Source organism: Hemitrygon akajei, chromosome 22 (assembly GCF_048418815.1).
Source record: "Hemitrygon akajei chromosome 22, sHemAka1.3, whole genome shotgun sequence".
NCBI classification, from domain to species: domain Eukaryota; kingdom Metazoa; phylum Chordata; class Chondrichthyes; order Myliobatiformes; family Dasyatidae; genus Hemitrygon; species Hemitrygon akajei.
The window spans coordinates 3,494,328-3,519,872 of NC_133145.1; the positions used below are offsets into that span (position 1 = coordinate 3,494,328).

General features: G+C 41.7%; 1 protein-coding gene across 1 annotated transcript in view; it reads left to right on the forward strand.

Moving 5' to 3' along the window:
- mycbpap (mycbp associated protein) overlaps positions 1-25,545 on the forward strand; it is a 228,981-nt gene that overhangs the window by 96,671 nt on the left and 106,765 nt on the right. Inside the window, exons 5-10 of the mRNA XM_073026586.1 lie at positions 3,339-3,445; positions 6,800-6,974; positions 12,981-13,096; positions 13,420-13,570; positions 21,055-21,173; positions 23,377-23,486. Of these exons, the coding sequence (XP_072882687.1) occupies positions 3,339-3,445; positions 6,800-6,974; positions 12,981-13,096; positions 13,420-13,570; positions 21,055-21,173; positions 23,377-23,486 (778 nt within the window). The remainder of the gene's footprint in view (positions 1-3,338; positions 3,446-6,799; positions 6,975-12,980; positions 13,097-13,419; positions 13,571-21,054; positions 21,174-23,376; positions 23,487-25,545) is intronic.

A 25,545-nucleotide genomic window follows, 5' to 3' on the forward strand; every position in this document is an offset into this window, starting at 1 on the left:
TTAGATCCAACCACACCATTTGATGATCAGTTGAGCACTCAGCTCCACACTTAACTCTGGTGATACGAACGTCAGAGATGTCTCATTGTCGGGTGATGACACAGTCAATGAGATGCCAGCTTTTTGATTGGGGATGCATCCATGTGCATTTGAGTTTGTCTGGCAATCTGAGTAATGTGTTAGTAATGCACAGTTTGAATTTTGTGCACATCGAGAGGAGCAGTAGACTGTTACCATTACTGTTACCAAGCTCTTGGCATCCAATCAGTGGACTCCTTGCCAACCCGAGCACTAAAGTCTCCCAGCAACAGCAGCTTATTGGAAGTTGCCACGCTACCGATGGTGGTTTTCAGCTCACTGTAGAATGCCTCCTAGACTTCACTGGGATTAGTCAGAGTTGGGGCGTAAACGTTGACTATGGTGAGGTGGTGTTTTCCTTGCAGAGGTATACGCAAGGTCTGGATTCGGTCATTTACGGCAACAGGCAGAGATGGCAGCTTTGCTGTGAGGCAGTTCTTGATAGCCAAGCACACACCAGATTCTCTTCATTCTTCTTCGGGCCTGCCAGACCAGAAGAACGTGTACCCTCCTTTCTCTTCACAAAGCGCGCCCTCTCCAGCAAGTCGGGACTCCTGGAGAGCCGCAATGTCCACGTTGTAGTCCTTGAGCACATGAGCAACAAGTGCAGCGTCTCTCTGGGTGATCAGAGTTACCACTGTCCAACAGAGTTCATATGCTCCGTGAGGCGATGATCAGATTCTGCTTGTGATTCTTACCGCCAGAGTTGGACAACCCACCAGCCGTGGCAGACTGGCCAGGGTGGTGTGAGCGGGCTTTGTTTGAGCCACCTTTTCTAGCCCTTCCCTAATTGTAGGGTGAGTAGTGCCTCTAACAGGGCTGCTCAGACGCAGAGGGTGCTGCCTCACCGGATCTCCACTCTGTAATCCATGTGCGACCACTCTCCCCCTGCCGCCTGTGGCTCCCGGCTGGTCAAGCCTACGGCTTCACCACTTATCCGTCGCTGCAGGACTTGGAGGTGTTGAGGATACCCCCACTCCTCAGAAAGGAACAGCGTGTGTGTGAATGGATTTTAGGTGAGTAAGGGTCCAGACCCACCCTCTTGACATCCCCTGCCAGATCCAACGGCATGGTGGGGTCCAAGACATCGGGGGGAAGTTCTGTTGCAGTGAATGGCCAGACCAAGCTTTGAAGCAAGGAATGCCCTTTCCGCGCTTCTGGGCACGTGTTTGCTAGATGGCCGTTGACCCTACAAGAAGGTTGATCTGCCCTTTGACAGGTCTTGTTTTTCGTCCTGCAGGGTGTCTAGCCACCCTCCTCAGCAGGCAAGCCTGATGGGGGAGCCAGTTTAGTCGCCGACCACCCAACCATGCGACAGGTAGTACTGGGTTACGTGGTACCTGTAGCTCTCAGACGAGTGACCTGTCAGAGAAATGTGTACAATATACATCCCAAAATATACATCTTCGCAAACATCCACAAAACAGAGAACTGCCCCAAAGAATGAACAACAGTTAAACATGAGCACCCCGAAGCCCCCCATTCCCCTTCGTCCTGTACGTAGTGGCAGCAAGCAACAATCCCCCCTCCCCCGCCGGCAAAAACTAGCAAAGCATCGGCACTCAAGCTTTAGCAAAGACACAAATTTGCAGTTACCCCAAAAACTTGGTGTTTTACTCGGCATTTGACATACCACAGGTTTTCTCTCTCCCTAATAAGGGAGAAGGAGATGTCTCCATTTTCCCAGCGAGCGGGGAGACATAACAATCAACTCGCTGGTTTACAATATTAAAGTCCGTTACGTCGCTTTTTCTGAGCTCTGTTCCCAAATATCTCAAAGATCCTGGGTCTTTGGGCACACAGCAGATATCCCGACTCCTCAGACGACATACAGGTCTCCTACTGTGACACCGACCCTCAATCCACCTGTCTCCAAAGCCTCGACATCTCAGGCTTCCAAATCTGAGCCGGACTCTCAGACCGAACCTTTAGCATGCCAAGAACGGGTCCCATTCCCACAAAGAACCAAAGTCAGCGTGTACTCCAAGTCAGGGTCTTCAAAAGAACCCTGAATGGGAAAAATAAAGATATTAAAGACGGAAATAGAGGTGTTTCCGAAGATGCAAGCAGAGAAACCGCCGTTTAGCGCCACCTTAACTTGGCTCTGCCTCTGTCACTTATTGCTTTTTCCTTATCATTTGGCCATGCCGAATCATCCAGTAAGAGGGCAGCCTTAATATGCGTTCCTGAACTTTTGCATTGCCTTTTAGAAACTGATGTAATTAACACCTTCCATTTCTTCACCAGGGCTCAAAGAGCTGGTCAACATCAGGTGCCATTTCATTGGCTCTTCATTCAACTCCGTGAAGATGCATGCATCAGGATGCTCTTCATTGACTACAACTCAGCATTCAACATCATTATCCCATCAAGACTGAACAATAAGCTGCAAGACCTCTACTTTCTTAGAAGTTTGCACAGTTTGGCATGTCATCCAAAACTGCCCAGGAATGGTAAAGCCTACAAAAAGTGGTAGATACAGCCCAATCCATCTACCATTGAGCCTTGTATGCTTCCATAAGAAAGCAGCCTCCATCATCGAGAACCATCCAGGCAATGCTGTTTTCTTGCCCTGCCATTGGAAAGGAGCTACAGGTTTCATGCCAGAAGGTTTAAAACAGTTATTACCCTGTAAAGCTTCTGACCCAGCATGGATAATTTCACTCACCTCAACACATGTTGGTCGCTGAACATAACATATGGACTCACTTTCAAGGACTCTACAACTCATGTTCTCAGTATTATTTTTGCTTGTTTTTTTTTGTATTTGCACAGTTTGTCTTCTTTTGAACATTGGTTGCTTGCCAGTCTTAGTTGTAGTTGTTCACTGACTCTATTTTATTCCTTTGTTCTACTGTGAATGCCTGCAACAAAATGAATCTTGGGGTTGTATGTGGTGACATATACGTAAGTACTTAGATAACAACTTTACTTTGAACTTGAAAGCTCCAATAGGTTAAACATTTTGGCATATGATAGCGCAAATGGAGTAGTACTCCAGTATGTCAGTACTGCCTTTCTGCGCAGAGGAAATCACTGAAAATAAAAATTGTAACTTTTCATTAGGATGTGTGCCAAACTGTTCCTGATGATGCTCTCTCTTATTACCTCTTCGGAAAGATTCAGCCCTTTGCCTAACTTCACAATGTTTAATAGGTACCTCTGTGCGTGAGCACATTAACTACATTACATATTGAACACTGTTCTAAAAAAGCATTTAATTGCTTATATTTATTTCTATTCATATTTTAACTCTGCAGGTCCTGGGGGTCCATGGTTTGATGTAGAGGGAAGAGTTCTGCCACACAGCATCCTTGGAAGCTTGGTAGATTTTAAACATGAGTTGCTTGCAAGGGGACTTACTGAGGTAAAGTAACAACTGCAGTAAAGTGTTATTATCAAAGAAAGAGAATAGTTAAAGAGACATGAATTATATGTACAGTATGCTCCACAAATGAGCAGAGGTAATAGATAATGAATATTTAGACGAGTAAGTAAATTTTTTACAAGTTGACCCAAATTTCATTTTAAAGCTGGAGTGGGACTGTGTGTAATAGAGTATTGGCTCATCTCAGTTGTGGTCAACTCTGCCAGGTTTAGTGGGACAAACTGCTGATGGCATTGATTCAGGCATATACCATTCTTAAAATGATTCATGTTAGCCAATTTACTAAAAAATAAAGGACAATTACATCATGTATCACTGGATATTAAAGTAAGGGTTGCTGTTACTGGGAATACCTTTTATATTTTAGATACAAAAGAAGCCTTTGATGATTTGTCCTGCCACTTATGGATGTAACAAGCACAATGCTGAAACCTGAAATAAAAACAGATCTGGCAATACTCAACAGATCAGGCAGCATTTATGAAGAAAGGAAAATAGTTAACATTTCAGATCTGATAAGTATGGATACAAGGAAAAGTACAAAATAAATTTATTATACATTAATGTCACCATATACTATCCTGAGATTCATTGTTTGCAGGCATTCACAGTAAGTACAAAGAAACACAATGGAATCAATGAAAAACTTCACACAAACAACCAATGGGTAAAATACAACAGACTATGCAAATATAAAAAGTAAAGAACAAAATAATAATAATACATAAATAAGTAATCAATATTGAGAACATGAGTCCTGGAATCCTTGAAAGTAAATCCACAGGTTGTGGATTCAGTTCAGTGTTGGGGTGAGTGAAATTATCCACTCTGGCTCAGGAGCCTGATGGTTGAGGGTCATAGCTTTTCCTGAAGCTGTGTTGTGGAATCTGAGGCTCCTGTACTTCCTTCCGGATAGCAGCAATGAAAAGAGAGCGTGGCCTTGCATGGTGGAGGTCCTTGATGATGGATATTACTTTCCTGCAGCAGTGCTGCTTGCAGATGTGCTAAATGGTTGGGAGGTTTTATCTGTGATAGACTGGGCTGTATCCTCTACTTTTTGTAGGTTTTTCCATTCAACAGCATTGATGTTTCCATACCAAGCCGTGATGCAACAAGACAGTATACTCCACCACGTATCTGCAGAAGTTTGTCGAAAATGTAGATGACATGTTGAATCTTCACAAACTTCTAAGAAAGAAGAGGTGCTTCTGTGCCTTCTGTGTAATGGCACTTATGATGGACCCAGGACAGATTCTCTGAAATGATAATGCTGAACAATTTAAAGTTGCTGATTCTCTCTACTTCTGATCCCCTGATGTGGACTGGCTTATGGACTTCCATATTCCTCCTCTTGTAGTCAATAATCAGTGCTTTGGTTTTGCTGACATTGAGTGAAAGAATGTTGTGGCACCATTCAACCAGATTTTCAATCTCCCTCCTATATGCTGATTCATCACCACCTTTGATTCGGCCAAAAGCTGTGGTGCCATCAGTAAACCTAAGTACAACTTTGGACTGTGCTTAGTCTCACAGTCATAAGTATAAAATGAATAGAGCAGAGGGCTAAGCACACAACCTTGTGGTGCACCTATTGTATACTGATGGTGATTGTAGAGGAGATGTTGCCATGTTGCACAGAACTACACAATGGGTAAAAGTACCTATTCCTGATGATAACCTACAATAGCTTGATCTGTTCTGAATTTATTCTTAACAGGTGGTCGAGGCGTGCAACAAACAAGGTCCTGCCGTGATGTGAGTTTGTGTTCACGAGGGTAGATAATGTTCATTGTTGAAAATAGTTTTCTGGCTTCTGCTCCCTTCCTTTGCAGTCCTAATGAAGGGTCTCAGCCTGAAGCATCAATTGTTTATTTCCCTCCATTGATGCTGCCTGATCTGCTAAGATCCTCCAGCATTTTGTGTGTGTTGTCATGGAAATATGCAGTCACAGGTAAAATGGTGAAACCAATCCTTTAAGTTGGTTTTCTCATTAGCATTTGCAGCCCTTGTCTGGCAGTATTATCCTTGGTTACTCTTGGTTATTTTGGTATTTTTACTGACCTCAGTACTTCCTTCAGATGTGTTCAATGTGATTGAGTACTGATTGAACTACTTGAGTAGAGTGTTTGATCCAGTGCCAGGAGACTTGATGGAGCCTGAAGCTGATGTTGATGGCTTCCAGGGCACATCTTTCAGATTGTTTTCTGTTGTACTGCATTGTTTGGTGGTTCTACCCTACTGGTGACTGGTGGTATGTATGGAAGTCTGGTTGAATTCTGTATACTCTGACATGACTGACTACTCCTGTGAGTATCTTGTGCTTTTTGGCACATTCCTGGACATTGGTAAGAAGAATTCTGGGCAAGGTATGTCTTTAAGCTAAGTGGGCTGAAGAACACAAGCTGTGTATAAGTATAGTGAAACCATTTCCTGTAAGAGTAATGGGCATCTGGACACCTTCAGCAGAGCACTCGACTCTTCTCTGGTTGAGTAAAGAACCATATCCTGTAATAGGCACCTGATTAATGAACCAGTACAGGTCGAAGAGAAACTTATTAATATTCTTCCTATTAATTGTCATTGTTGTTTGATTCTTTCTAATGCTTCTCCCATATTGAATGACGTTGGTCAGCAGAATGAGGGATCTGTGAATAGGAGTGTGTGTGTGTTTTAGCAGGTGGAAATGTGGGCAGCTGGGTGAGTGAGCTTATCGACTGATGAAGGTGGTGTTGTGGGCGTTGCGTTTCTGGATGGACTGACACTATCTGACCAGTTCACCTACTAATCAGTTTGTCTTTGGAATGTGAGAGGAAACCGGAGTCACAGGGAGAACACTCAAACTCCCTACAAACAGCAGCAGGAATTGAACCCAGGCCACTGGCACTGTTAATAGCATTGCACTAACAGCTGCCAACTGTGCTCAAGTTTTTCTGCATTCTAAAGATATGTGGAATAGTAGGTTAATTGGGTACTGTAATTTGCCTAGTGCGCAGGCTGCAGGTGAGTGGTAAAATCTGGTGAAAGTTAATGTGAATGTGAAGAGAATAAAAAACTGATTAAAGTAGGATTAGTGTTGATGATTGTTGTGGACTCAGTGAACTCAAAGGTCCATGTCTGTGCTGTCTCTCTCTATTATGCTGTGAGTTTGTACTTAGTGTGGTCTTTACAAAAAGAGAGCTAAGAGTCTTTCATCCATATACTAAAGGTGAAGTGAGAAAATGAATCATTTTTTCATTTACAATGGTTATTTATCTCTGATACAACTATAACTTGGTTCTCCAGCACTGGCTGCAATCCTTCTCCAAGTAAAATACTGTTTCCTCTGCTCCTCAGATGGCCAACACAATCTCAGAACATCTTCCTTCTGAAGTCAAATCTCAGAATTTGCCAGTGTGTGAAAAGAAACCAAAGGAAATTATATGTACCAATTTACATAACCAGGACCATGCCTTGGCAAACTGGCAGTGGCACATGGAAGAGCGGAAGAGGACACAGAACGTGTTATCAAGTAAGGAGTTTTTAGTGAAGATAAGTCCTTCTGCATGAACTAATAAAAGCATGTCTTCAACATTAACCTTTTTGCCAAATGGAGATTTTGTGCTGAAGTGTTTGGTTGTTGCTATGTTAATACATAGATTATAGTTCATCAAAGCAGAGCAGCAGGTCACAGCTCTGGCTGTTGTAACTTGTCACTTTAGCCTCTCTTAATCAAAGGAGTATCAAAAAGAGCTGTTTTGCAATGGTTCCTGGTCCTGTTCTCAACAAAATGATCCTTGCTAAAATATGGAAGAAAAATATGATTTGCATTTCATACTGTGTTGTTCATTGAAATAAGCTTGTGGCATGTTTTAAGAATGAGTCACAATGGCCAAAGTACTTGATACTAGGGTTTCTGGTAGTTTTCCACAACAGATCCTAGATAGGGTCATAGTTAGCTTATTATCACACTCTCCTTTTTTATGCTGAGCCCATAACACTTGCAGCACTCTAGCCCTCTGAAGACAATTGTGAAACTGAATTACATAATTTGTAAAATTTGTTGGCTGCAATCATTTTAATCTTGCAGATTGCCCCAACATTGAATGAGAACCAGCCACAGTTTGAAGGGTTGCAGACTCAAAACAATGTCTTGTTTCTCTTTCCACAGTTGTTGAGTTCTTCCAGAATTTTTATCTGTTTTTATTCCTTAAAGAAATGAGAGATCTGGGAAGTGTATTCTGTTGCCCAGGGCCTAGAAATCTGAAGGTATGGGTCTGAGTCCAGATTTCAAGGAATGTAAAGTATAAATTTAATTATGGGTTGATTGATGCTACAGAAATGAAGGGAAATGAGGCAGTGATGGAATATGACACAATGACATCTAAGGCTGTAGATATCTGCAACTGCAATACAGGCATGCTTTTATTTGTTTGGGAGGACTGATATTGAAAATAAAACAAGCAGAACTATTTTACATTGGAGCCCAAATACTGATGGTATAGAACTCCTCATCATCTGCTGAAGAGAGACATCAAAGACTGAAGCGATGGAGAGATTGGATTGTGAATCTCTTCTTCTTCTTCTTCAGTAGTTCCCCGGCCCTTTAGGTTGTCAATTCAGAGGCCACCAGTTCAGTCAGATATTATAACTCCTCACATTTTCTCCTTACATCCATCAGGATGTTGCAGAACAGAGAAAGGTTATTCAGCTCGTCAGTGACCTGCACCGACCTCCCACTGAGGCACATTAAGCAGCCCTTGATTTTGCTTCACCAACCTCAACAGTGAAGACCATTGGGAGAAAGTCTGATTTGAATATATCGCCTCAACCAAAACCAAATGACAGAACTCCTGAGGAACTGAGGAATTCTCAGTTCATGGAAACATGGCTCACTATGACCATGCTGGATTCGTTTGTGAGACCCAAGGGCTTCTCGATACAGAAGGTGAACCAGGCTGCTAATGCAGAGAAGGCAAAAGGTGGGGCTGTATGTTTCATGATAAGCTGTTCGTGGTGCTCAAATTCTTGTCTGGAACAGCTGATGATTAAGTGCTAACCATTCTACTTACCAAAGGAGTTCTTCTCTATGATCCTGATCGCAGTTTACATACCACCAAAGGCAAACATTAAGAAGGAACTCAAAAGTACAGAGTGCGGCATCAGCCAATAAGAAACAGCCTATCCTCTCATATTACTGACAGGGATAATCAGACTTGTTTGAAGAAATCTGTACCCACTTATCATCAACATATCACCTGCAGCACCAGCAGTCCCAACACACTCAACCAATGCTATACCATGATTAGGAATGCCTACCCTCTCATGCCTAGATTGCATTTCAGGAAACCTGGTCAATTGGCTGTACTTCTCCTACCTGCATACAGGCTGAGGCAAGGAACCAGAGATAAAGGCAACAAAGAGGTAGCCACAGGAGGTGGAGTCTGTGGACTGGGCAGTGTTCAAGGGCTTATCAGAGGATCTGAACAAATTAGTCCATGGTTGTCACAGACTTTATAAAAAGAAGTTGCAGACAAGTGTGTCCCCGGAAAGATCATTCCGTCTTCCCCAAGGAGAAGCCTTGGATGAACCTTGAGATCTGCAATCTGCTGAGGCCCAGATGAGTGGCATTCAGGTCTGGCAACCAAGTAAAATCTAAGAGGTCCAGGTACAAACTCCAGAAATCCGCCTGCCATGTGAAGTGATAATTCCAGACCAAACTTGAATCACTAAAGGATGCTCGACAGGGCTTGAATGCTAATACCTCCTATAAAATAAAACACACAAACTGCCAACTGACTGGGCTGTGTAAGTGAGGTCATCAAGGATCCAGTTGCACGGGGAGGTATTGAGGCTAAGGTCTTGAAGCTTATTGGTTTTGAGGAGATAATAGTATTGAATGTCCAGCTGTACTCAATGAAGAGCATTCTGATGTATGCATCTTCACTGTCAGATGTTCCAGGGTTGAGTGAAGAGCCAATTAAATGGCATCTGCTGTCCCTGATAACCCAGTGGGACCATTGTGAAAGCGTCCATCAGGAAGGTGAACCAATGGAATGTACCTGGCCCAGGCAGAGTATGAAAGACCTGTTCTGATCAATTGGTTGGAAGGTTCACCAATATCTTTAACTTTTCACTTTGGCAGTCTGAAATACCCACCTGCTTCAAGCAGGCTTCAATTATGCCGGTGGCTTAGAGGAACATGGTAACTTGCCTCAAAGACTATCGTCCAGAAGCACTTACAACCACTGTGATAAAGTACTTCGAGAGATAGGTGATTAAGCATATCAACTCCTGCCTGAGAAGTGATTTAGATCTGCTCCAATTTTCCCACGTCACAACCAGTCAACAGCAGATACCATTTAATTGGCTGTTCTCTCAACCCTGAAATAGCTGATGATTAAGATGAATACATCTGGATGCTCTTTATTGACCACAGCTCAGCATTCAAAACTAACATTTCCTCAAAATGAATCAATGAGCTTAAAGACCTTGGCCTCATTACCTCCTTGTGCAACTGGATACTTGATTTCCTTACTTCAGATTGGCAACAAGATCTCCTCCACAATCTCCATCAGCATAGATGCGCCACAAGGCTGCGTGTTTATCCCCTTGCTTTACTTGCTTTATACTTATGACTGTGAAGATAAACACATATTGAAGTTTGCTGACAATACTACTTTTATTGGCTGAATCAAAGGTGGTGACTTATCAGTCTATAGGACTGAAAATCTGACTGAATGGTACCACTCCAGCAACCTCTCACTCAATGTCAGCAAGATCAAGGAGCTAATAATTGACTCCAGGAGGAGGAGGCTCCAGTACCAAAGTGCCATTATGAAGAAGTTACAACACCTCTACTTTCTTATGTTTGCAAAGATTCAACATGTCATATAAAACTTCAACAAACTTCACCGCTTCTCCTGCACGTATTTGTCGAGTATGTGGTGGATATTATATTAACTGGTTGCATCACAGCCTGGTATGGAAACACCAATGCTCTTGAATGGAAAATTGTTGTATACAGACCTCCAAACAGCAGCCGGGATGTGGATTACAAATTACAGCAGGAGATAGAAAAGGCGTGTCAGAAGGGCAATGTCATGATAATCGTTGTGGATTTTAACATGAAAATGGATTGGGAAAACCAGGCCAGTACTACCCTCAAGAGAGAGAATTTGTAGAATATCTAAGGGATGGCTTTTTAGAACAGCTTGTTGTTGAGCCCACTAGGGGATTGGCTCTGCTGGATTGGGTGTTGTGCAATGATCTGGAGGTGATGAGAGAGCTTAAGGTTAAGGAACCCTTAGGGAACAGTGATCACAATATGATCGAGTTCACTTTGAAATTTGAGAAGGAGAAACTAAATTCCAATGTGTTGGTATTTCAGAGGAATAAAGGAAATTACAATGGCATGAGAGGGGAACTGGCCAAAGTTGACTGGAAAGGAACGTTAGCAGGAAGGACAGCAGAGCAGCAGTGGCTGGAGTTTCTGTGAAAAATGAGGGAAGACAGATATATTCCAAATAAGAAGAAATTTTCAAATGAAAGAAGGACTCTACAGTGGTTGACAAGTGAAGTCAGAGCCAAAGTAAAAGCAAAAGACAGGGCATGCAAGGAAGCCAAAGCCAGTGGGAAGATAGAGGATTGGGAAGCTTTTAAAAACTTGCAGAAGGAAACTAAGAAGGTCATTAGGAAGGAAAAGATGAATTATGAAAGGAAGCTGGTGCTAATATCAAAGAAGGTACTAAAAGCTTTTTTAAGTGTATAAAGGATAAAAGAGAGTTGAGGGTAGACATAAGACCAATGGAGAATGACACTGGAGATGTTGAATGAAAGACGCAGAGATGGCAGAGAAATTGAATGCATATTTTGCATCAGTCCTCACAGTGGAATAATCTGCAGTATACCGGACATTCAAGAGTGTCAGGGAAGTGAAGTATGTGCAGTGAAAATTACAACTGAGAAGGTACTCAGGAAGCTTAATGGTCTGAGGGTGGATAAATCTCCTGGACCTAATGGAATGCACCCTTGGGTTCTGAAGGAGGTAGCTGGAGAAATTGCAGAGGCATTAACAATGATCTTTCAAGAACTGATAGATTCTGGCATTCTACCAGATGACTGGAAAATTGCAAATATTACTCCACTATTTAAGAAGGGTGGGAGGCAGCAGAAAGGAAATTGCAGACCTGTTAGCCTGACATCAGTGGTTGGAAAGTTGTTGGAATCGATTGTTAGGGAGGAGATTACGGAGTACCGGGAGGCACATGACAAGACAGGCCAAAGCCAACATGGTTTCCTGAAAGGAAAATCCGGCTTGACTAACCTACTGCAGTCCTTTGAGGAAATTACTAGCAGGGTAGACCAAGGAGGTGCAGTAGACATGGTGTACTTGGATTTTCAGAAGGCCTTTGACAAGGTGCCATACATGAGGCTGCTTAGAGTCCATGGAATTACAGGGAAGTTACTAGCATGGGGGGAGCATTGGCTGGTTGGCAGAAAACAGAGAGTGGGAATAAAGGGATCCTATTCTGGCTGGCTGCCGGCTACCAGTGGAGATCCACAGGGGGCAGTGTTGGGACTGCTGCTTTTTACGATGTATGTCAATGATTTGAATTATGGGTTTAATGGATTTGTAGCTAAATTTGCCGATGATACAAAGGTAGGTGGAGGAGTAGGTAGTGTTGAGAAAACAGAGAGCCTGCAGAGAGACTTAAATAGTTCAGGGGAATGGGCAAATAAGTAGCAAATGAAATACAATGCTAGAAAGTGTATGATCATGCACTTTGGTGGAAGAAATAAACCCCATTTAGATGGGGTGAAAATTCAAGATGCAGAGATGCAAATGGACTTGGGAGTCCTTGTGCAGGATACCCTAAAGGTTAACCTCCAGTTTGTTGTCTTTTGCATTGATTGTTTGTCCCTCTTGTTGAGTGCTGTCTTTCATTGATTCTATTGTGTTTCTTGTATTTACTGTAAATGCCCACAAGAACATGAAACCCATGAGTGTCAGGGTTATACAGTATATGTTAGCATATATGTACTTCAATAATAAATTTACTTCGAACTTTGAGCGATACCTACCTCAGTGGTTGCAGACAGGATATAGGTGAAGTGGCTACATAACACATGGCAAGTCAACCAGTCCTCTGATTGTAGTTGCTTCATATAATGGATTATATCATCACATTATGCCCTTTTAAGGATAAAAATCCCTCCCTGAAAAAGTCACATAATGGCTTCTAAACCGCAGATTCAGTTTGTAAATATATTCGAGCCATCTGCAAAAAGACCCAGTCAAGTAGTACAGGAATAGAGTTTTGTAACTTCCTGAGTTGCCCCGTAGGCTACAAAGTACAGTTCACTGTGCTATAGTTGTGGCGTTTGGAGGAGAAGGTTTTCCTCAGCCACTGTTACAGGTCACCATACCACTGAGAAGAAATTTAAAAAGAAAGCTGTGAATATCGCCATCATTGTACTTAATCGTATTGTAAGTAATGCACTGATTAGACTTGGAAAATGGTTATCCGTTATACAGATCTCCTTAAGAAGCCAGTGGAAAATCTGATGATGAATCAAAGTGACGACTTGGGACAGATGCGACAGCAGTCTATATTCATAGATCAGACTGTAGCAGCTCTGGGACCTGGCAAGGTAGGATGATTCCCTGCTATTCATGTACGTGATCCAACTATGCACAGCATCACCATACGCTGTGATAGCCTTCAGGGATTCTCCTCCTGTAGAAAGGCATAGCCTGGAAGTCTGGAATGAGGATTCCCTGGAGTTGCTGGGGTGAGAGACTTTATGAACGTTTTCTGCAGTGGAGAGTCTGTGGGCCATTCTTTGGAATTAGAGGGCACATCCTAGGGTTACACACTATGGGTTATGGCTAGAATGCAGAGTAATGTTAGGTTGTTATGTTTGTTTTGAAGCAATGAACAAAAATTTTACCTATTCTCTTTCAAATGCTTCAGGGTTATCGCATTGGGAGTGAGTTTTGGAGTTTACCACCAATGATCGGAGACGAGTTGAGTGGAGTCAGGGCAACACTGAATCAGACAGAACGTGGTTTCCCACCACCTGTTGTTCACATCGGAAAACCTCAAACAATCAAGCAGGAAACTGGTAATTTCTAAACCTGCCTTAAGTTAGGTGAATTTAAGTCAAAGGTTCGTAGAAATTATCTGATGTCATACAAAAAGTTACATACAAAAAGTTCATAGCAATTTCTTTAGAAAAGCACAGATTTGAGTTGACAGAAGTAAAGATTTCTGCATTATGGTTGATAGACAAAAGTACTTCGAAATCATCCCGCAAATGCTATCTCTTAGTTTTGATTCATTAGTAATCATGGACTTCTCCTACTTTCAGCATGCACTAATCTTCCTTAGTTTCACATTGAAAATCAGTTTTAATCAGAACCTCATCAGACAAGACACTGTTTATTCCCTGTAAAAAGTCACCTTGGCATTGTAGTTCCCATTTTAGTATTCAACCTCTTGTCTATTTTTCATGGAGCCTTTGCATTGATCTTTCAATCCAGTGACCTACACATTATTCAGATTATTAAACGCAGCTTTCTTGTGTGAAATGTGAAAAGTGGTCCTGACTGATGAGGATAGAGTTACTGCTCCCACCCTGACCAGAGCCCTCCTTATACCCTAACAGCAAGCCATCCCAGAACCACAGTCAAAAACACTGCAGTCTAAGGCTTGGTCTTCTAGGTCTACTACTGTTTGAGGACACTCCACAGCCATCCACGATCTTCTCAGATGGAGGTCAGTGACCAAAGGCAACATCTTTCCCAACAATTTCCCAAATATCTATTGGCATCTCCCTAGAGCAAGGGGTTTAGATGGGGGTGGAGTTTGTTAGGTGTGTTCAGGAAGATTTCCTGGCACAATATGTAGATAAGCCTACAAGGGGAGATGCTGTACTTGATCTGGTATTGGGAAATGAACCTGGTCAGGTGTCAGATCTCTCAGTGGGAGAGCATTTTGGAGATAGTGATCACAATTCTATCACTTTTACCATAGCATTGGAGAGGGATAGGAACAGACAAGTTAGGAAAGGGTTTAATTGGAGTAAGGGGAAATATGAAGCTGTCAAGCAGGAACTTGGAAGCATAAATTGGGAATAGATGTTCTCAGGGAAATGTATGGCAGAAATGGGGATGTTTGCGTGGAGTTCTGCATACGTACGTTCCAATGAGACAGGGAAAGGATGGTAGGGTACAGGAACCGTGGTGTACAATGGCTGTTGGAAATCTAGTCAAGAAGAAAAGGAGCTCCTGTTCCGTTTTCACTCTCCAGAATAGGTAAACAAGCTCTTAACCCTATTGTTAAACATACTTTAAAAATTTGGTTTCAATTTCGTAGATTTTTTGAATTAAATGATTTTTTACTTTCTAGTAATATTTATTCTAATTTCTTTTTTAAACCATCAACTTTGGATAGGGCTTTTTTAACATGGAAAATTAAGGGAATAAAAACTTTTTTAGATTTGTTTTTACAAGACTGTTTAATGTCTTTTTCACAGTTAATGGATAAATATGATATCTCTAATACACATTTTTTCAGGTATTTACAGGTTAGGAATTTCTTACGTGATTTTTTACCGAATTACCCCTTGGCCTGCTCTTCAAATTTGGCTTATGTTATTTTTCAGTTTAAACCTTTTCAAAAACGATTAATAACTATCATTTATAAACAGTTAACGCTCGCATGTCGCCTAACGACGTACCTGGGAATTAGAACTTCAACATTCACTTTCAGATAATCAATGGAGTAAAATTTATTACTTAGTCAATAATTCATCTATCTGCGCACGCCATATCTTAATTCAGTTTAAGATAGTACACAGGGCCCATATGTCCAAAGATAAATTGGCGCATATTTTTCCAAATATAAGCCCTATTTGTGACAGATGTAACGCAGAAACGGCTACTCTAACTCATATGTTTTGGTCATGTGTAAGTTTAAATAATTTTTGGAGGGATGTGTTTGGAATATTATCTAAAGTTATAGATATGAATGTTCAACCTAATCCACACAGCAATTTTTGGGATTATTCCAGAGGAAGCAAGCAAAGTGTTTGCTTCCACCCAACATGTGATAGCTTTTTCAACTTTACTGGCTAGGAGAGTTATTTTGCTACATTGGAAAGAATCTAACCTACCTACAGTTTTCTATTGGCTCTCCTCCAGTATGTCATGTCTAAGCTTGGAGAAAATTAGAAGCCGGACATTTGATACATCTTTTAATTTTGAACAAGTCTGGCGACCTTTTATTCAATATTTTCACATGATTTAACTTATCTTTATTTATTTATTTTTCTCTATTCTCTTTGGGGAAAATCCTTATCCATGAAGGTTCGGAGATGACTGGAAGGATGTGTTTTTTTTCTCTCTCTCTGTTTTTTCTAATTTTGTCCTCAATTGGACTGCCCAATCTTTCTTTTTCTTTCCTTTTTTTCTCTTTCTTTTTTTTTTGTTTTTTGTTTCAGTTTAGTTAGTGGGGTTTTTATCTTTATCAATAAAATTTCCTATTTTTTTTATGGTTGTTATGAGGAGTTGTAGTTTTTTTTGACCATTGTATATGTAACAGCATAATATTTTACTTATTTGATTTTGATATTATATACTTTTTGTTTTTACTATTACTGTTTATATGTCTTTTATATTATCTACTTGTTAAACTCCTCTTCCAAATTGTATATTCTTTATTTGGAAATCAATAAAAAGATTGAAAAATGAAATGAAAGAAGAAAAGAAAAGCTTACGAAAGGTTCAAAAAACTGGGTAATGATAGAGATCAAGAAGATTATACGGCTAATAGAAAGGAGCTGAGAATGAAATTAGGAGGCTAGAAAGGGCCATGAGAAGGCCTTGGCGAGCAGGATTAAAGAAAACTGCAAGGCATTCTTACAAGTATGTGAAGAGCAAGAGGATAAGACGTGAGAGAATAGGACAGTCAAGTGTGAGAGTGGAAAAGTATGAATGGAACCGGAGCAGATAGAGGTGCAGGCAGTCCCCGGGTTACGTATGAGTTCCGTTCCTGAGTCCGTCTTTAAGTCAGATTTGTACATAAGTCGGAACAAGAACATCCTGTATTATTTAGCGTCAGTTAGTCAAACGTTTGTCTTAGTATATACTATATATTTTACCTTTCTATGCATATAAAACACTTAAGAAATGTATGTATTCCAATCATTAAACCACTGCATTGCTTAGTAATAATTGTAGCTTTCATTGGGGCAGGGTCTTTCATGTGCTCTATTATTCTCACTTTATCCTTTAAAATTGTTCCGATCATTGACCAACTGTAGCCTAATGCTTTTGCAATGACCGATGGTGTTTCACCTATTTCCAAACGCTTTATTATTTCCACTTTACTTTCAATCGCGATCACTTCCCGTCAATGGAACAGAAACACTGCGGGCGGCGGGTCCCGAGCTGCGCCGGCTCCCGAGGTCCACTGGGTCCTAAGGATCACTGCACTGAATTCCCCAGGTCCTAAACTCCACTGCACTGAACAGGCTAAATGGGACAAGTGGGGGCTGTGCTGGGTTTGGGTATTTGATCCTCCACAATATTCCGCGTGGGAATTTAAACTGGAGGTGACAGTGCTTTTTTTTTTACGAGGTCGAGTTGCGAGCTCGACATCAACCCGGCACGGATGGTACAGGAGTCACTGGATCGACATCAACCCGGCACGGGAGCGGTCTGTCACTGGATCGAACTCAGGCCCAGCGCTGATCTCACTGCGCCACCAGCTGACTGGAATGGGGGGGGGGGGGGGGGGGGGGAATCAGGGTGAATCTTATTAAGGAAAATTTAAGCCAAATACGAAGTTAAACACTCAACAGTGTCAATGGCAACGACTTAAAATGGCGGACGGCGTCGCGATCCGACTTAAAATGGCGAACGGCATTCTCCTTCCTCAGTTTGTAAGTACAAGTTGTCCGTAAGTCGGACGTACGTAACTCGGCGACCACCTGTACTGAATGAGTACTCTGCTTCAGTATCCACTATGGAAAAGGATCTTGGCAATTGTAGGGATGACTTACAGCTGACTGAAAAGCTTGAGCATGTAGACATTAAGAAAGAGGATGTGCTGGAGCTTTTTGAAAGCATCAAGTTGGATAAGTCACTGGGACCGAACGAGATGTACTCCAGGTTCCTATGGGAGGTGAGGGAGGATATTGCTGAGCCTCTGACAATGATCTTTGCATCATCAATGGAGATGGAAGAGGTTCCATAGGATTGGAGGGTTGCAGATGTTGTTCCCTTATTCAAGAAAGGGAGTAGAGATAGCCCAGGAAATTATAGACCAGTGAGTCTTACTTCAGTGGTTGGTAAGTTGATGGAGAAGATCCTGAGAGGCAGGATTTATGAACATTTGGAGAGGCATAATATGGTTAGGAATAGTCAGCATGGCTTTGTCAAAGGCAGGTCATGACTTACAAGCCTGATTGAATTTTTTGAGGATGTGACTAAACACATTGATGAAGGTAGAGCACCAGATGTATATGGATTTCAACCAGGCATTTGGTAAGTACCACATGCAAGGCTTATTGAGAAAGCAAGGAGGCATGGGATCCAAGGGGACATTGCTGTGTGGATCCAGAACTGGCTTGCCCACAGAACGCAAAGAGTGGTTGTAGACTGGTCATATTGTGCATGGAGGTCGTTGACCAGTGGTGTGCCTCAGGGTTCTGTTCTGGGACCCCTGCTCTTCGTGAGTTTTATAAATGACCTGGATAAGGAAGTGGAGGGATGGGTTAGTAAATTTGCTGATGACACAAAGATTGGGGGTGTTGTAGATAGTGTGGAGGGCTGTCAGAGGTTACAGCGGGACACTGATAGGATGCAAAACTGGGCTGAGAGGTGGCAGATGGAATTCAACCCAGATAAGTGTGAGGTGGTTCATTTTGGTAGGTCAAATATGATGGCAGAATATAGTATTAATGGTAAGACTCTTGGCAGTATGGAAGATCAGAGGGATCTTGGGGTCAGAGTCCATAGGACACTCAAAGCTGCTGCACAGGTTGGCTGTGTGGTTAAGAAGGCATAAGGTGCATTGGCCTTCATCAACCGTGGAATTGAGTTTAAGAGCTGAGACGTAATGTTACAGCTATATAGGACCCTGGTCAGAACCCACTTGGAGTACTGTGCTCAGTTCTGGTCGCCTCACTACAGGAAGGATGTAGGAACTATAGAAAGGGCGCAGAAGAGATTTACAAGGATTGGGGAGCATGCCTTTCTAGAATAGGTTGAGTGAACTTGGCCTTTTCTGCTTGGAGCAACAAAGGATGAGAGCTGACCTGATAGAGGTGTATAAGATGATGAGAGGCATTGATCATGTGGATAGTCAGTGGCTTTTTCCCAGGGCTGAAATGGTTGCCACAAGAGGACACAGGTTTAAGGTGCTGGGAAGTAGGTACAGAGGAGATGTCAGGGGTAAGTTTTTTTACGCAGAGAGTGTTGAGTGTGTGGAATGGGCTGCTGGCAGTGGTGCTGGAGGCGGATACAATAGAGTCTTTTAAGAGACTCCTGGATAGGTACATGGAGCTTAGAAAAATAGAGGGCTATGGGTAACCCTAGGTAATTTCTAAAGTAAGTACATGTTCGGCACAGCTTTGTGGGCCAAAGGGCCTGTATTGTGCTGTAGGCTTTCTATGTTTCTATGTTGCAGAAAGTTCACAAAACTAACTGGATGCTCTTCTTCTAAATATATTTCTTCTTCTTCTTCTGAACTATGATAAATTGGAGCCTGTAATTTCCCTTTTAAGACATTGTTTTTGGCCAATTGAATGATCTGACACTTCTGCAATCTCCTGGGGGTGTACACTGCATCAATTCCAATGGCAGAAAACAAACCTGTGGTCAGCCCATTACCCAGTGCCAATTAAATTGTCGGACAAGATTAAAATCAACAAGGGCAAGAGTGGGTGTTCAGTGCAGTCTGTCTGCTTTTCAGCACTCTCCATATCACTGCTGACAGTGGAAGTTTCAGGGGTCTTGCGTCCCACCCTGAAAGGTTTGATCATCTCAGCAGCTCATGGCTGTTGACTCACTTTTGGCTGCAGTTTAATGTCGTCGGCGCCAAATGCGCTTTGCAATTTGCGTGATTTGATCACGGTGCTTTGGCATGGAACTGGCAGCCATCAACAAAGCACAGAATGGACTGAGTCGGTGGTTGTGGCCGTGGCCGTCAGCTTTTCGACTGCCTTCACTCACATCAATGGCTCGTTGCTGTGGACTCACTTTGGGGGATTCTGTGGTTTGATGTCTAATGTTCTGTGTGTTATTTGTTCACTTTTTGTTGTTTGTATGATTTTTTTTTTTGCCAGTTTGATGGTCTTGATTTATGGTTTTTTTTAAACAAGTTCTGTGGTGTTCCTTTGTTTTGTAGATGCCTGCAGGCAGACAAATCTCAAGGTAGTATACTGTACACACTTTGATAATAGATTACAGTACTTTGAACAGCCTTTTATCAACATGCAGTTGTTGTGAATGCACCTTCTATGTCTGTCTCTAAGAGTGGCATAGACACACAGAGGATAAGATGTTGGGACTAATTAACACATCTGTTTTCACAACCTGTGGACTCACTTTCAATACCCTACAATTCATGTTCTCAATATTATATTTTTGTTTATGTATTATGATTTGGTTGTTTGTCGTCTTTTGTACATTGATTGTCAGTCTTTGCGTGTAGTTTTTCATTGATTCTGTTATATTTCAATGTTCTACTATGAAAGCCTGCAAGAAAATGAATCTCAAGGTATTATGGTAACATATACATACTTTGATAATAAATTTACTTTGAACTTTGATTAATTTTGTATACTGGGTTGTCGATATGCACAATTAAATATACTTGCTTATGTTTAGGAACAGAAATGAAATGAAATCCGGGTACATTTTTAGGAAAGGTTCAGAAGGATACAGGCAAATGGAATTGGAGAAGATGGACACATATGTCAGCATGTATGAGTTGTGCCAAAAGGCTTATTTCCATGCTGAATAACTCTATGAATATCTGAAACTATAAAATCTGCAACATGGCAATCACCTACCACAACCTGTTTGCTACCAAGATACATTCACTGCGACTTCCCTCCAATGCCAGCCTTTGGTCATTAGTTACGTTTATCCACATCCCTTTACCCGGGTAGCAAGTGGTGCGTTTTCCACATATTGCACATATCTTGGAAGTTATTTTCAATACTAGGAGGCTACGTACCACCACAAATTAATGCATTAAATTTTTAACATCTTAATTAGTCCTGTTAATACCCAAAAATGCAACATTGTAAAGTTAGAAACAAGTGGTCAATTTTCATTGCTAGAATAATTTCCCAAAACAAAACTGTGTGCTACGAATTCAAGCCTTACTCTGGTCTGGGCTGTGCAAAATGGTGCATGTGGACAATGAGCTGACTGGCATTTTGTGCACGTTTTCCAGGTTTGGTATTGTCCTGTACAGTTGTTTTCTTAAATGGAAAACCATAGATACAGCTGGTGTTGCTGTACATCAAGGCAGCAGTCAGACTGACCTTATCTCTGTTTGCTGGATGTTTGACTTGGTCACCATTTATTTTAGGTACTGATTTTCTTGATGGCAGAAGTTACTCCAAGAATTATAAATCTGAAAATACGTACCTGAAACAGCGGCTGGAAGAGATGAAGATTGTTTTGAGACAATTGGACTTTAAAGAACCGGTACGTTTACCAAACAGGAAAGTTATCACTGCCATTGCACCAGTGCCAGAAGGTTGCAGCAAACACATCAGAGGTGCTTCACTGTTCATCAACACTGAGAAAGCCGGCATTAATAACAGACCTTTGCAGGCCAGTACTGTCCCCCAGTGATATACAATGGCTGGTCTGTACCCAGTAGTGCTATATCCTTGTGTTATACAAAAACAAAGCTGTATTTGCTATACTGCATCTCATATCAGAAAGAATTACATTACTTAACCTGTGCTTATGTGTAGACTAACAACCATTTGGAGATGAAGCGTGGTGATATGATAAACTGTGATGCCATTATCTAAGTTTTGGAACCTCTCCTACAATACTCAGTTGTAACTTCCCAAGGCTTCACAGGTAGATAGGATGGTGAAGAGAGCTTTCAACATCCTAGCCTTCATCAGCCAAGGCACTGAGTATCGAGGTTGGGATATCATGCTGCAGTTACATAGAAATCTACAGCACATTATAGGCCCTTCAGCCCACAATGTTGTGCCAACCACGTAATCTACTCTAGCTGCTGCCTAGATTTTCACTACTGCATAGCCCTCTATTTTTCTAAGCTCCACGTACCCATCTAAGATCCTTAAAAGACCCTATTGTATCCACCTCTACCATCTGGCAGCGCATTCCACGCACCCACCACTCTCTGTGTGAGAAACTTACCTCTGACATCCCCTCAGTACCTACTTCCAAGCACATAAAAGAAGTTGATGTGGCTAAATTTGGAATATTGTATACAGTTTTATTCACTTTGCTATAGGAAAGATGTGATTAAACTGGACTTTAGGCATTGAGTTATAGAGAGAGTATTGAAGTGTAGGAGAATGAGGTGATCTCATAAAAGTGTATAACATCAAGAGGGGCATAGATCTTTTTCCAGTTTTCGGAAATCAAGAACTATATGTCTGAAATCCCATACAACCAGGTTCAAGAACAGCTGCTACCCTGCCACCAGCAAAACTCTAATCACTGCCACAGTATGATCACTTTGACCACTTTGAACATTTTTAAGTGTTTCTTGTAAAAAGAGTATATACTTTATGTTTAATTTGCTTTTCATGTGAATGCTGCTTATATGATGCTCTGTGTCTGTGATGGTACTGCGAGGAAGTTTTTCATTGCACCTCTGCGCACATGCACTCGTGCAGATGACAATAAATTCAAATTCAACTTTAGAAGCACATGTACTCGTGCAGATGACAATAAATTCAACTTTGACTTTAGAAGCAAAAGGTTTAAGGTGAGAGGGGAGGGATTAAATAGGAAACTGTGTGGCAATTTTTCCATCTTGAATGTGATCAGTACTTAGAACAAGCTGCCAGAGAGGAAGTGGTACAGCATTTAATAGACACTTGGAAAGGTACATGGATAGGAAAGGTTTAGCGAGGTATGGGCCAAGCATGGGCACATAGGAGTTGCTCAGATGGGAATCAGAGAGCAGTCAGGCCTGTTTGCCTGCTGTGTGACTTTGTGACTCTTGAGACACTCCAGCATTTTCAGCCTTTCAGTCAATAGGCCTGAAAAGGCCAGTGTGCCACCAACCTTCTTCAGCATCCTGTGTATCTGCAATATCACAGGGAATTGCCACTGAGTACTTCAGGAGAGGTTCCAAAGCTTAGACAATGGCATCTCCATTTATCGTATCACCACACTTCATTTCCAAAGTGTCTGCTATTCTACAAATGAACACAGATTAAGTGACATGATCCTTTTCGATATGGAATGCATAATAGCAAATACGGTTCAGTTGTTGTATAACAGAGGTGTATTCAAGCCTTTCTTCTAACCCAGCTTCCTGCATTGATAAGACCTGTGGTGCTTTCCAGTGGATGGTCTTTGCTATACTCTGACCTTCAAACCATTCCAATCCACAACACTACCCCAGCTTATAATTCAGTGCTTTCTATCAATGTTTTATATACTATTGATGGTTGCAGAGGCTTTAGAAGGTTTTCCAATGTTGTAACAGAGAGTGATATACTGTTGAGCAGTACTGTTAGAATGAATTTGAATTTGCACTTAGAATCTCCACATGCATCATCTTCAGGAAGTAGGACTTCTTACTTAAAACAATAGTGTGCATGACACTAACTGCAGATAGTCAACATAAAGTCACCAGTTTTGCCAGTTGACTGCCAAATCCTGGATTAATGTAGCACTTTCTTCACAGGACATTGATCAGCTGGAGATCATTGGAACTGGGAGGCCCTATAGCTCAATGTCTGTGGAACATTTCCGCATTGAGGATGACCATTGTACTACACTTAACAAAGAGAACATGTAAGCATCTGAGGAATTTCACTCTTTTTCTGCATTTAGTGGAATGATATACCATCAAAGGTATATCCTGGGGAAGAATCAGGTTATCATGGATATACACTCAATGGCCACTTCATTAGGTACACCTGCTCATTAAAACAAATACTTAACCAGCCCATCATGTGGCAGCAACTTAATGCATAAAAGCATACAGACGTAGTCGAGTAATTCAGTTGTTCTTCAGACCAAACGTCAGAATAGGGAAGGAATGTGACTTTGACCGTGAAATGATTAGATGGTTTGAGTATCTCACAAGCTGCTGATCTGGAATTTTCATGCATAACAGTCTCTAGACTTAGAGTGATGTGATAAACAATACACATCCAGTGAGTAGCAGTTCTGTGGGCAAGAACAGCTTGTTAATGAGAGAGGTCAAAGGAGAATGCCTGGACTGGTTCAAACTGACAGGAAGTCAATAATAATACAATTAACTATGTATTACAACAGAGCATCTCTGAATGCACAAAACGCTGAACCTTGAAGTGGATGGGATGCAACTGCAACACCGCAAACATACCGTCAGTACCTAATAAAGTGGCCACTGAGTATATTTTAAGCAAAGGTTAGTAAGGGCATCAAAAGGAAAAGGCATGAGATTGGGGTGTGAGGGGAAATAAATCAGTCATGATCAAATGGTGAAGCAGACTCAATGGGTTGATTGGCCTAATTCTGCTCTTATGTCTTAAGGTCTTAAGAATGCAGTGGTGTGCTTCTCAGATCAGATCATTTTACCCTCTTTCTCTCCCCTCCCCCCACTTTTACTGTGCAATATTTGTATGTTTATCCCAAGATTGTCACAAACCTATCGGAGCTGTCTTTCTCTCCTATGTGTCTTCCTTCCTTACCTGCACATGGAGACTTACAGTGGATAATTTTACCTTCCCAGTGGAGACTGGAAGTGTGTAAGGGTAGGAGCCTCCTGTTTGGAACATCAATACAATTTACTAGTAGTAAACCATTTGACTCTCTTCTGAATTGTATTTCTTTACTGGCACACCCTGAGGCAGAATCTAATTCTGTGCGAGTGCAGCAGTCTATGATAGCACCCTCACAGTCCCCAAATACTGAGGAAGTCAGCCATCAAAACAGAGTGACCTGTTTTTACAATAATGTGCAAAAGTCATTTGATTCCAAACAATTTTTTAATGATCGTTACAGAATGCCCCTCCAGTGCTTCCTGCTACCTCCCCTCTCCCTTCTCCTTTTCCCAACTATGATTCCCCTCTCCCTGCCCCTTCCCACTCTCAGTCCACAATAGAAACCCATATCAGAATCAGGTTTGTCCTCATTCACATACATTCATATCATGAAATTTGATTTTTTGTGGCAGCAATACAGTGCAATGCATAAAATTACTGCAGTACTGTGCAAAACTCTTAGGCACTGTGGCTATACCTCTATATCTATATACACACACACACAATGCCTAAGTCATTTGCATAGTACTGAAAATGTACCAAAATTGGGGAATTTCTTCATGCAGTATTGAGGGGCTTTGGAGGGGTCAAGAATTGTAGTTGTTTTAAGTTCATTTATTCAGACCCACATAAATAAATATTGATTATCAATGTCTCCTGTTGTGAAACAATGGTGGTTTATGTCTAGAATGTGATTTTGCACTTTGATGAGGTAAGCAGGGGGCATGATTGCTTACATTCGTAGAAGTTGGGGCAAGAATGCAAGTTTGCCATTTTGCAAAAGGTTGGGATTGTGGAGCTGATGGATGTTGAGGGTATACCAGGTAACCAGAGCAGTGCTTATTTTGTATTGCCTACACCCGCTTCCCAAAGGTGACTGAGTTGTTAGTTAAATTGGCCACTGTCAATTGCTTTTCGTATATAGGTGATGATAGAATCTGACAGAAGTTGATGGGAATAGAAAATAGGACTCTTATAGGATTAGTATAAGTGGGTGCTTGGTGGTCTGTGGCAGTGGTTCCCAGCCATTTTTATGCCATGGACCCCTACCATTAACTGAGGTTGGGAACCCCTGGACTATGGGATGGTGGGACATGTGCCAT